At 41.2% G+C, this 13,793-nt stretch overlaps 1 protein-coding gene across 1 annotated transcript in view; it reads right to left on the bottom strand.

Moving 5' to 3' along the window:
• DCHS2 (dachsous cadherin-related 2) overlaps nt 1-13,793 on the bottom strand; it is a 100,408-nt gene that overhangs the window by 41,387 nt on the left and 45,228 nt on the right. The window contains exons 2-3 of the mRNA XM_053403067.1: nt 10,525-10,716; nt 6,854-7,085 (exon numbers count right to left, since the gene is read on the bottom strand). Coding sequence (XP_053259042.1) covers nt 6,854-7,085; nt 10,525-10,716 — 424 coding nt within the window. The remainder of the gene's footprint in view (nt 1-6,853; nt 7,086-10,524; nt 10,717-13,793) is intronic.

The raw sequence follows: 13,793 nt of genomic DNA, 5'->3' as shown, positions 1-13,793 counted from the left end.
ACAACCAAAAGGTGCAGTTCACAAAATTTCCATTTTACACTGCCAGACCACTACAAAAACAAACTGCCTCTTGATCACTTTAAGTGTGTGTGTGTGTGTTTTATAGCAAACACAGAAAACAGCAAATATTGTTTACCCAGCGTGAAAAAACACTGTAGTAATTAAGCAGAGATGGAGTAAAAAACACGGCTACCTTTGCTTTTCCATGCCTTGGAGAGTAGCAGAAAACCCCCTGGGCGGCATGTGCAACAAAGGGAAGGTAAGCCGAAGAGGGACTTTGCACTTTGAGGATAACATCCCACCCCCAATATGGTACCCCCAACCAGTAGGTAATACTACCCAGTTTGGCTTCAATTGATTCTTTCACCTAGTGCACCATCCAAAACTGTAGTGGACACTACAGTACACATACTGCTAGTGTATTTGTGTCATTCTGCATCTAGTCTACTAAATCATGGAAGAGGCATGTCAGCTAAGGCACAGGTGTGCCCAATGGCTCTCTTGCTCCTGCCAAGATGTGACCTCAACACCTACAGCCTTTGCTGCTTCTGCCACTCATTTTATAAGGGAATCTCAGAGATCTTCTGCTGCCCTGGTTCCTAAGGTTCCCCTCTCCCCACCCCATCGACCACTTGAAAATTGCTGAGCATCTTGGTGGAGCACTTAACTATTTTTCTGCCTGTTGCAGCAACAATAGTAACGCGCTGCGTCAGATGCTGTATGGTTTTTTTATTGTATTTGTATTGCTTCTTTTATTTCTTATATATTGCATTTCATTGTACTCCATGGAATTCAAACAGCAATACAATAAAATAGATAATATGAGCAACTAAAATCAGTCTATTGAATGCAATGGATGTGCTGTCTCCCATCTTCAACTACAAATCCACAGACAGTGAACCACCTCAATGAAGCTCACAGACCACTGGTGGCCCATGAACCAAAGCGTGGCACACCCTGCTCTACTGAGACTTCCACATTCACTTCAGTAGCAGATCAACTTCCATTCTGAAGGTAAGGAGAAAGCTGTGGCATATAAATAGCTCCATTTGCACATTGGTGCTACTGAGCACATCTGTCTTGTTCATGAGGATGTTTGAAGGTGAGGGGTTTTCTTGAGCGTATAATATTGAAGGAATTAGATCTGTTAAACAAGATCTACATAGATCTTTCACTCAGAATGGGAAACATATTTCATATTCAGCTGCAAGTAATCAGAGAAACCCTATACTAATAATAGGATTACTCTCAGTGCATATATTATTATTTTTGCAGCACCTGCTGCACAGAAAATGTGATTTTACCTTATGGTACATGCACAGCCCCCGGTGTGCTTCTTTCTGGTTCAAACTGTAGGGTGGATTAGAGCGAATCAACGGAATTACCTGTAGCCTTTGTTAGGCATAGGCTTGCATTTACCTGGATACAAATCCGCTTACCTCCAGGTAAGTAACATGCTGATTGCTATGCTAAGTTAAGTACTGGTAACCTGACCTTTGAGTAAATGCAGAAACCACAGTCCACATTTCCCAGCATGAGGCAAGCTGACAGATGGCTTCTACTTTGCCACCAGCAATTAATACAATGAAGGGCACAGGTCACCTTAGTTCTGAGCAGGCAACTCATCAGTTCCTTCCTGGTACAGAAACCAAGAATAAACTATGAAGTACACCCAAGCCATAACTGGGGAAGATTCTTCAGGTGCTTGACTGGTGGGTGAGACTCTCAGCTGGCTCACAGGGAAGGCAGATTAGCGATCCAGCCCACCCACCAGATCCCCACCCCTTGTGTAGAACTTTGATTCATTTTTACCATTCTTGCTGTTCCAGAAGAAACTAATTTACAGCATCCTCTGGCCAGCAGCCCTGTGGCTGGCTGGAAACCAAACTTACTGCAAACCTCAAATTCATCTGTGCCTGCTCTGCCCACCATCCTGCATCATGTAGCATTGCATTCTGGCCATACGGGATTTACTTTCAATCAGCTGCATGGTGCAAAACAGTGGCCATCTGCCTACAGCTTCTAATTGGTTGACTTGGTTTTTCTGGCAATTTATTTAACATTTCTGATACACAGCTCTTTAACTACAGGTAGCTAAAGCATGTGCGAAGTATGCATTTGTTAGTAGTCAACAGCAGCAGTTGAATGAAACAGATCATTCAAATGGACTGGTTTACTTCTAACCATTTAAAGGTATAATTTTCCAGATTTCTAGGCTCTTTCAATTAGTAATCACCTGCAGTAGAGCAAACCTGCACTGAGAGTGTTGTTTTGGGGGGGGGGTTGAAAAAAAAAGGTATTAAGAGGAAAAATATAGATTAACTATACCCAGATGGCTTCCAACTAATACGATTTGACAGCCAACTCAGACAGCAGGCAGATGGCTAAAAAGGTATGCACAGTTCGTCACCCAAACTCACCTTCAAATCTGGCAGCTGAACCAACTTAACACTCAGGCAGGTCAATGCTCATTTCCAGTGACCTATTCAGAATGAATTTTTCTCCAACCTGCCTATTTGTCTGATCTATGAACTAAGAATTAAGTACAAAAACTTCAGTCTCTTGAGAAACATGAGTCAGCGATGCACAAAGCCTTTAATCCAGTTCTGTTATTATGCTGCTTTGCTGTACTGTTTTTTAGCGTTGCAATTTATTAATGCTTTAATTACTGATTGTATATTTTATGTTTTACATCACCGGAAGGGCAGCTTATCTTGGTTTACTGGATTTTTGCTGCCTGTTACCTTTACAACCTTATGCACTGGATTGACTATGGCCACTTTTCCTGATGGTAACCACAGCAACACATAGAAAAAGGCTGGACAAAGAATACAGAACAGAAGCTTTTTGTGTTCTTGAATGTTATGAAAATCCTGCTTTACCTCTCTTTCTTATGGCAGACACAACCCAGTAAGATAGTTCCGTTCAGACAACAAGCCAAACTCATGGTTAAGGAAGCTCATCTACCTATTAGCATATTGGTTTGCACACCATAAATAGGAGTTCTCAGTTGGTAAATTATGGTTTGTGTTAACTATAGTTTGACTGATGTCTGAACTGGCAGACCAAGGGGATCCACAGATTAGCGATCATGTAGATGCTTTGTATAGTGGTACCTTGGGTTAAGAACTTAATTTGTTCTGGAGGTCCGTTCTTAAACTGAAACCGTTCTTAACCTGAGGTACCACTTTAGCTAATGGGGCCTCCCGCTGCTGCCACAGCACCACTGCTGCACGATTTCTGTTCTCATCCTAAAGCAAAGTTCTTAACTCGAGGTACTATTTCTGGGTTAGTGGAATCTGTAACCTGAAGCGTCTGTAACCTGAAGCGTCTGTAACCCAAGGTACCACAGTACACCAAATGTACTGGGTTCAATCCCTGCCATTCTTACTAAAAGGCGCAGGTAACAAGTGATGGGAAATGCCTCTGAGATGCTGAGGAGCTGCTGCCTGACTAGACAATACTGGGCTAGATAGATGGACCAATAGCCTGACTCAACAAAAACACTTTTGTTATTCCTATATACAGACAATGTTCCAACTCTGTAGGCTACTGAGTCAAGTGGTTGGAGTGCTGTGTAGACACAAATTTAAAGTAGACAAGTGGTACTAAGCCTCTATAGTTGGAAGCTCATATCATGGTTTGGCATGATGTCCAAATTTAATCATAAAGGAATGGAATATGTACATCAAAATATTAAATCATCTCACACATTTGTAGTAATTGATATACAGTGGTACCTCTAGTTACGAACTTAATTCGTTCTGGAGGTCCGTTCTTAACCTGAAACTGTTCTTAACTAGAGGCATACTTTCTCTAATGGGGCCTCTTGCTGCCGATGGGCACACGATTTCCGTTCTCATCCTGGGGCAAAGTTCTCAACTCGAGGTAACTCTTCCAGGTTAGCAGAATTTGAAACCTGAAGAGTTTGTAACCTGAGGCGTTTGTAACTCAAGGTACCACTGTATTGATCAATCCCAGCAATTTCTATACAAAAGGTCAAATGCTTTTCCTTCCACCTATCTCAGGAGTCATTGGCCTCTATGTGAAACATTCCTTGAACTGGCTACTTTATGTATTCACTTATTTATTTAAAATAATGTATGCTGTCATTCCAGGGCAGATTGCATAACAATTAAATGATAGAAAACAAAATACTGAAAACTTAAACAGCAATTAAAATAATCACATTTTTAAAGGCCGAAAGCATCAAAAAAGTTTTACCTGATGGCAAAAGGAAGAGAGCCTCCCTGGGGAAGGAATTCCACAAACTGGGTGCCACCACCAAGAAGGCTCTCCTCCAATCATAACCCACTTAATTTAGACAGAAAGAGCTCTCCAGACAGCTTCTGAAGAAGATACCAGTAATGCACAGGAAGGCTGTTGTGGAAGCAGCTGCTCTTCAGGTAACTGAGCCCTGGGTCACATGAAACTTTAACGGTAGGCACCAGCACTTTGAACACTGTTTGGAAGAAAACCACTCTCCAGTGAAATGCTTTGAACACTGGTGAAATGTGTTCCTAATCACCAGTCTCACTTGGCTACCTGTATTCTGAAGCAACTGCAGTTTCCAGAGAGTCATCAAAGGCATCTATTTATACAGGAAGTCTGGCTTTTGAAAAGGAGATGCCAATCTGGAAACTACAGACATTTGTTCTTACTGCTTAACATTTGATATTAACATACTTAATATCAGTATAACTGTGCTTGGATTCAGGAAAACTGCAAAGTGGAGGAAACACAGAGATACCAAAGCCATAAGGATGATGCAAACCTTGTTTTAATGTGTAGTGTTTTATTATGTTTTTATATATGTTGGAAGTTGCACAGAGTGGCTGGGCCAACCCAGCCAGATGGATGGAGTACAAATAATAAAATTATTATTATGTTGTTGTTGTTTTTGTTGTTTGGGGATACAAATGCAGTGTCCCATAATTTGCTCCATGCTTAGAGAAAGGACCAAGAGAGAGAGAGAGAGAGAGAGAGCACGCAAAATCATTCTTGAGGAATCCTAAACTAGCAGAAAGAAAGGTAGCAGTACACATTTTATGGAGGGTTTTGAGCTGTGATTTGCTCAGTTAGTTAGGCAAGCTATTGGATGATCAGAACAAGTCCCCATCCTCCAAGGTGCTCAGTTACTGGGTCAGGTTCTAGCCAGTACTCAGTGAATAACTCTCATACACAAAAGTGCTTTGGATTAGTTCCAGAAACCTCTACTGCAAATTCCCCCCTGAGCCATTTTAAACCCTAATTGTTCCCAGTATTCTCCATACCTGAAAGTTCCACTCAATCTTACTTAGGTTAAATTATGTGGTGCTTTTTAACAGAGGCATGAATCCATTAGTGGCTAAGTTCAGACCACGAATAGGATTTCCGTTACTGAACAACTAGTTCTCAAAAGGTCAAAGCCAAACGCATTAACCTACTCCCATTTACTTTCAGTGGTCTCAATGTGCTATCAATTACTTATGCAGATTGGACAAAAAACTAAGGAAGGCTTTCTTCAAAAGGATGTGGTTTCAGAATGTTCCAAAATAAACGATTTCAATCTCACAATCTGTCTTTACTCATGTCAACCCTTTCATGTGTGCATTGATTTTGCTTTATTACACACCATATAAAAATGCCATGTGCAGTTTAGAAATTAAAATAGATTAATTCTTCCTGTAATAAAGAGTAAGACAAAATCACATTCGCAGTCAAATTGGGATTAAAAAAAGAAAACACACAATCCAATGTTATTTTACTGCTGCATTTGTCAAAACCTGTGACAGAACAGGTCTTCTACACCAAATGTTTGCTTTGCTAAGCAGAGCCAATGATACCAGCCACTACGACTGAGGTAAACCATGGTGGGCCACAAATAATACCTTATATCCAGAATGTTTTACCACTTTAAACACCAAAACCTGTCCTGAAGCAAGATCTTCTCAAATGATTTCAGAAATCCAAGCTGGAACAAGCAACAAGCTGCATGTTACATGGAAGCAGTCATGACCCACATGCAGGAATTTCCAAGCAAGTTAAATGCTTTACTGGAGAAGATTAGCTACAAAGATAAACAAAGGAATCACTCAAAATATCTTTGCCATATTCATGGCTGCACTCTTCATATTCTGTGTGTACTTTCACAAGCTCATCTTTAGCATATGTTACGATTTCAGCAGACCAACTGTCTCCTCACAAAACCCAGGGAAAATCCATTTATATGCTGCATAAATGCATAGGGAGAACATGATTTTTCACTTGATGAAGAAACAATGTTCAATAGGACATGGTGGGGGCCGGGTGGGTGAGGAGAGACAGCACCTTGAAGACAGACTTCATCCAACACAGAATTTAACTTGCTTAACCCCACTGAAACTGACAAGATTAAGCACACCTAATTCTGCATTGGGTTTAGGCCTAAAGTCACACTCCTATGCACACTTAACTGGAAGGAAGCCTTGTAGAAAGCAGCAGTAACAGAAGAGTAAGCACTGTAACAAGATTTATTAAAGCCCAGGTTTTCACGGTCTAGGTTCCTCTTCATGAAAGACATTCTACTGAAATACATTCTATGTCATTTGAAATAGTCAATTAAGGCAGTGTTAAATACTGACATTGTCTTCAGTGGGAGGGTAGTGCGGAGTAGGTTGTTCTCACAAAAAGTGTATATTCCAAAGACATCACTGGATACGAACACTAAGCGTGGAATTCCATGTAGCGATATGGTCCCATCAGAGACCATTTCAGCTTGCCCAGCAAAACCATCAGCCCTCTCCTCCCTTTGCGCAGTGTTCTGGGAGTTATCCTGATCTGTACCAGCAGAATATGATTTTAAATTGTGGGTCTCATGCACCTTGTATCATACCTGTAGATGTATCCACTGTGAACAGGGAAGAGAAGTCGCCCGGCAGCAATTCGTAAGTCACAACTCCATATATTCCAGAATCCTTGTCCGTAGCAACGACACTGATTATTTCTGTTCCTGGCTGCGTATGACTGCTGATGCTTGTCGTGTAAGCCGCTGGGTCGAAGACAGGGTGATTGTCATTAATGTCTTCTATCTCTATGCGGACGAAAGCTTGAGCACTCAGGCCACCCTATTGAATGAATCACAACAAATGCCAAGTCAAATTGTCAGTTATAACAAAGCACGGAAGACATGAATGCAATTAGACCTGTTTCACCTTGCTGGAGCTCAGCCAATCCCAAGATAGCCGTAGGGAAAGTGTACAGACTTAAAGAACCTCTGGGTAGCAATGTAATGTAACTGAACAGTATTAAAATTATACAGCTGTTTACTTTAATGTATCTTGTCACTAAAGAAGCCATCATAACCACTTGTTAATTTCAAGTTGCTCTGAGTTCTGATCATGCTGTGCTTTCTAGATCAACTGGCTGGGGGCTACATCAAAGGACGTCACACATCTCATCTCCAGAGCTGTAGAGGTGAAAAGGGTACTGGGGGACTTGGTGATGTCAAAGCACTTGGAGTTCTCTGGAAGCACAGAGCCAAAGGAAAGACCAACCCTCTTCCTCAGCTTGAAGCCGGAGCTGAGGCTCGTTTTCACACGAGCAAAATTCAAAGGAAGGAATAATTGAAAATATACATTTTTAAATTATTTCTCTGCATCCCTTTCCATTTGAAGGTCACTTTGTTACTTTAGGAACATAACAAGTACTATGTATAACTTAGATAACCAGTAATTTATCATGTCTGGTAGATTTAAATTTGTTCAGATAATAATTATAAATTTCATTTACTTTTTCCTTTGTTTGATAGAGTCAGAACTAGTAGCTGCTTTACTGAAAGGATCCTAACATATATATTTTTTCATTTTTACAGTTTATTAGTAGGCAAAGAACAATAAAAGCAGAAAAAAACATCATTACAGTAAAAAAAAAATACATTATATATTCTGAAAATATATATGTCTCCTTCAGTCCTTCACTGTGTCAAGTAGACATAAAGCTCTCAACTCTAGAATTCTATGATTCTATGATCTCCATACGAAGATCATAGCAAGTACAGCTAGAACCCACATTTATAATGCAGGAACTTGGAGGACACACCAATCAATTTTCCTGCCACATGGGGAATGGACAGAGATTCTCCCACTTGCAGTTCAATATCAATTAACAGTAAGTTTGCAAAGCTAAGCGGCCAGCCACTCATAAAATCAATAAATTATACCATTGCTTATTTGGGAATGTCCCTTATCGCAATTCAGTAGATACTTCATCTCTGCCATGAACGGTGACAACCAATCATGTTTTGACTCTGCCACGATCTTGCATCATTCCTGCTTCAAAACTCTTCAATACAGTGGTACCTCTAGATATGAACGGGATCCGTTCCGGAGCCCCGTTCGCATCTAGAGGTAAACGTAACTAGCGACAGCACGTCTGTGCATGCACGCGTTGCTTTTCGCCGCTTCTGCACATGACGTCATTTTGAGCATCTGCACATGCGCAAGCAGCGAAACCCGGAAGTAATGCGCTCCGTTACTTCCGGGTTGCCGAGGAGCGCAACTTGAACGTGCTCAACTCGAAGCATATTTAACCCGAGGTATGACTGTATACACAAAGTGTCATTTCTCCTACAGATGTCAACTTGGAAGTAAGACTGACTATGTTAAACAGCCTTGCAGGAGTGTTTAGGATTGATGCCTAATTGCTGTAAGAGACTAGAGTTCTACCATCCTCAGATACGCAGTTCTTCTACAACTTAGCATTGAGGTTCTGCTACAACAGCTGAAACTGCTTCTCATTACTCTCAACCATGAACCTCTGCCCTGCTACTCAAGCAGAGGACTTCATACAAAATCTACTGTATAAAGCAACATCACCCAGAAAATTATACTGGGTCTTTTGTTTATTGTTTGCACATCTTGAGCAGTGATTGCTGTGGAGTTGAAGCATCCATCAACATTATTTCTCAATGAGCCTTTCATTTCTCCCAAGAATAGCTCATATGGCTGTATTGTCTATTTAGGCTGGCACCGAGATTGTCATGCTGCAGTTACAAGACAGCATCATGAAATGCCTGGGAAGAAATAAAGGGAATTAATGTACAATGAAGGCAACTTGAGTCTGTGCATGCTATGAATATATTCAGTGCTGGGCTTCACAGAAAAGTTTGTTTAACACGTGAAGGAAGAAGGAAAACGATGTCATTTCCTTTCTCCCAAAAGAAGTGACCACTACTGCTAAAAGCCTAATTCTTGGGAGTTGTAAACCTTTCCCATCAACACTAATCAGATGCAGTGCTTTACATTGCTGGTCCAAAGTGTTTGGTGTTTGCTTTTCCAGATGATTTTTGGAGTTTGGAATGGGATGAAAAACGATGCCAAAGAAAGAAATGTGTTTTCAGGAGAATGGGTGAATGCAATGAAAAACGACCTCCTTCCTCCTTCTTTAATACCTCAAGCCTAGGAACTGACAGCCAGCAGAGCCTCATTCCACATTCAAATGTTTGTGGACTACCCTCCACTTCTCTCACACAAAGACTCAGCAAACTATTAATTAACGAAAACGTAGGAAACACCTTAAAGACACATGGTCACTTCAACCTATCCGATTGCAGTGTGTGAATTCCCACCTCCTATTGATTAGTCTATAGTCTACTGCGCTCCCTAGAAACACCTTGCCAGAATCTAGATTGCCAGACTCTCTTTGGCTTTCATGCCATCGATGAAGAATCAAAGCCTGGCTCTGTTTCTACAAAAAAACAAGGTAAGTGTCCATTTGCCCTCAATTGCAAGCTGCTTGGAAATGTCAGTAACCAAATGTTAGCTATCCTGATAAGGAAAATGTAGCTAGTTAATTATGTGTTTTATGTTCTTTTAAAAGAAACTTTCCGTTTTTAAATCTCTCCGCTAAATGCTTAAATAAATGTACTTAAATGGAACTCAGGGGGTGATTAAGTCCTTTTGCAAGGTCTAACAAGGTTTCACAAACTTTAAAAGGAAACCCTGTGAAAAAGTATGTCTTTCTCCATAAGTTTAAACCATAAATATGAACTGCTCCACACTAAGGAATAAGGGGTGAACCTTAATGGCTTCACAGGTCAGATCCTTATCAAGATCAGTGTTGCGGGCCAAATTTGGAAGGTGTGCAGAGCTGCCCACCTGTTGATCGCTTGATGTTATTATGTCTCTATGGTGTCACACAAATGACAGTAGGTTTGTCCCACACACCTGTCAAAATCCCCTGCAGAAGTCCCACGAACTCACTGCTACTGAGGTAAATCCTTATATAATACAGCTGACCTAGGGAACTCCCTGTTGCCAGATGTAGTCACAGAAAGTGGCCTGGTTCACATGTAACCCTAAGCTATGGTTTATAAACAATGGCTCACTAAACTATATTTTAAGTTGATCGTTAGAACACGGCCTGGGATTTATAGTTTATTAACACGACTGCATTAATACAACTGATCTAGGTTACCAGATGTAATGACAAACAGTGAGTATTACCTTCACACCTGACAAACAACAAATGGTTGCTAAAGTGGAATTATCCAAGTGTGAAACTTACCCCATCTACCGCTTTCACCAGGAGATCATATGTGGATGGGTCTTCTTCCCTGTCAATATCCTGTGAGACACATATGTGGCCGCTGCTCGGGTCAATCTGGAACGCTTTTGATTTTTCATAGTTATGGAATCCATCATATAGAAAATACTCAATATGCCCAAAATTCCCTGAATCTCTGTCTGTAGCCTTGACCTGCAGTAGCACAACGGATAAAAAGCCATTAATTATTTCATTATTATTGATAGATCCCACAAATTCATTGTTTTTCAAATAAGATGTATATTTTTTCCATCATGACTTAGTCTGCAATCCTATATATACTTATTATGGTCCAAGTCTCGCTGAACCCAATAGGACTTCTTTCCTGAATAGGTATGTCTAGGATTACGCTGTTTATTTTCAAAAGTATCATGATGAAAATTTGAACAGTGCTCTAGTACTGAGACTGAAAAGACTACCACTTACAGCCCTAGGCTGTCTGAATGGTATACAGTCTTGCTTGGCGAGGCCCCGGACACCGCAGTTCCCCATAGAAATAAACACACAGACATAAGTATGTTGGGTTAATGGGCCACAACTTTATTGGTTACAGAGGTGAGTGGTTTGGCTTAGGCATTTAGGTGAAGCCAGACTATATCCTGACTCTCCTGCCTGTCTGCAGGAAGTCTCTTAAGGGTCAACCACTGATAGGGGGAGCCCTATGATATACATCAATTAAGAGCATCCCCCAGGGTCACCAATGGAGTCGTGGCATAGCCCTAGCCCATGCCCAGGCTTCGGACAGGAACCACACACCCCGGATCCCTTTAACGGGGTACCCTGTATGAAGAGGGGCGGGTGGAGGCAACAACCTCCCCTCCGTGGATTAAACGGCAAGCGGCCACACCCCCGGCTAACCTGATTGGTCAGCCAGGGGGGCATGACATGACCGGGAGCCCTAATGACATGGGCAGCATCCCTCCACCCACTCCTGGGTCACTGTGAGGTCCTGGCTGTCCGCCAGCAATGCCACACACCCCCGGGGAAGGGGAGCGGTCATAGCAGAGCAGTGCATGTTGCTTGGGGTAAGGCAATCTAAACAGTCAGATTGCCTTTCACTCCCCAATACACAAGGAAGTGTCTGGCAGAAAGGAAGAGAGAGATTTCCTCAAGTAGTTGGCATAAAACTGAAGGATTTACCTTAATAACTATAACAGTGCAACTAGAGGAATACTGCTTAGTTATTCCGCAAGGCACACCATCAGCTGTGTTACTCTTCCATGTTCTCTCTCCATTCTTATGTGCTGTAATCTTTATCTCTTAAAATCATTAATACCTAAAAGAAGCTTAGGGGCACATGCAGTTACACAGAAGCAGTTAATAACTATGCTAAAGCTCGGGCACATTAATGGCAAATCGTTTAATAATTAAGATTATAAATGATAATTTCTATAGCACTTTTTTGCATACAAACTCAAGGTAGGAAATAATGGATATATGTGTGCCCATTGATTACTCTTAATTCCTCACTGCAGTCCTTGAAATGCAATTAACTAATCTTCTGCTAGATCCCTCTCCATTAGGAAGGGCTGATAGCCACTGTTAGGAAAAGCACGTGGAGAAAAGCATGTGGTAAAGTCAACCAGCATTAACACTACACCGCTCCCGAATGCAGACAAGAACTACATGTTTGATGGAAGAAAACATGTTATGGAGACGGCGAAGGGAAGACACCTCTTCCCAGCACATTCCTGGTATACCATGTGGGGGAGGGGGGTTGACACAAGAGGACATTAATTCAGAAATGGTATAGATCAGGGGTCAGCAAATTTTTCAGCATGGGGCCAGTTAAATGTCCCTCAGACCTTGTGGGGGGCCAGACTATATTTTTTTGGGGGGGGGGAATGAATGAATTCCTATGCCCCACAAATAACCAAGAGATGCATTTTAAATAAAAGCACACATTCTACTCATGTAAAAACGTGCTGATTCCAGGATCGTCCACAGGCCATATTTAGAAGGCGATTGAGCAGGATCTGGCCTACCCATGGTACAGATCTAAAGAGATATTTAGCTACATGCAATTGCCAAAATCAAGAGTGTGCTACTCCCTGACAGCAGCAATTGCATGCACCAATGTACACATGTCCTTCAGGTTCACACCAATATATATGGGACCCTGAATGTGTGGAGGGTAACCTGTCCCACCAACATACCAGGATTTAGAACTGAAATTACTAAACAGCAAAATGATCAATGAAATACTCCTCAGGAAGCTTTTGCAGCTATGCATAAAACTTTAGACCTAAGTCACTTTTTCTGACTTTTAAAACCATAGAGATAAACTATGAACCCTTTCTAATATCCCCCCAAGAGCCATTGCAGCTCTATCAAGTGTCCAAAGCTTAACTTAGTACAACTCTCCAGAAGTTATTTCTTAATCTCCTACTCTTTTAAGGTATGAAATCTCCATCTTCTGAAAGTAGTACTTCCCTCCTAGAACTGCTGTGAAGATAAATGAAGTAAGAAGTTCCATACATTATATAAACATATTGTAATAAATATTGTGATACTTTCTGTCTGCAGTATAACAGATGGCAACTCACAGTAAGACTACTGTATGCTTATCAGCTTACTTTCCAATTAACTGCATTTGAAATATTGTCTCTAAAACAAACTACAAAAGGCATGCCATCGACGAGGAAATCAATATAGTTATGCAACCTTTTGCATGTTACAAATTAGTGTTTTATTATGCATTGAAAGGAATAAGCAAATCCATATGCATACAGTTTTCTCAAAAATGGGAAAACTACCTTTTAGGTATCTTAAGGGTAATGTAGAGTGGTTAATGTGCATAACCAATGGCCATTGTGCATATTCCCCTGCACACATGTAATTCCTCAGCTAGAGAAATCTCCCCTCCTTTGTGATTGCCATGGCAACTGACCTCATGCTGCTATTAAGCTTTTTCCTTAGCTTAGCTTAATAAGGACGTGGAAAAAGCAAGAATTCACCCCTAAGGAAATACTGAGAAGATTACCCCCCATGTACTTTAGGTTAACCAGAACTAGCAAACCCCTGGTTCCAAGTTCAGAATAGCTGAACCAGATTAGAATCCTTCAGTACATCCATAAGCATCCAGCCCAAATCTTAGCTGCCGCCACCCCAACCAAAAGGCGGTTCCAACAACATGGAAGAACTGGTTCAGAAGACAACTTCTGAAGTCACCACCTTGCTAGAGACTTCCATGGAGGAGGTAGAAGACCTTCAAGAGGAACAATACCTCC

Source organism: Podarcis raffonei, chromosome 9, assembly GCF_027172205.1.
Source record: "Podarcis raffonei isolate rPodRaf1 chromosome 9, rPodRaf1.pri, whole genome shotgun sequence".
Lineage (NCBI taxonomy): Eukaryota > Metazoa > Chordata > Lepidosauria > Squamata > Lacertidae > Podarcis > Podarcis raffonei.
This window is presented reverse-complemented; position numbering and strand designations above follow the sequence as displayed.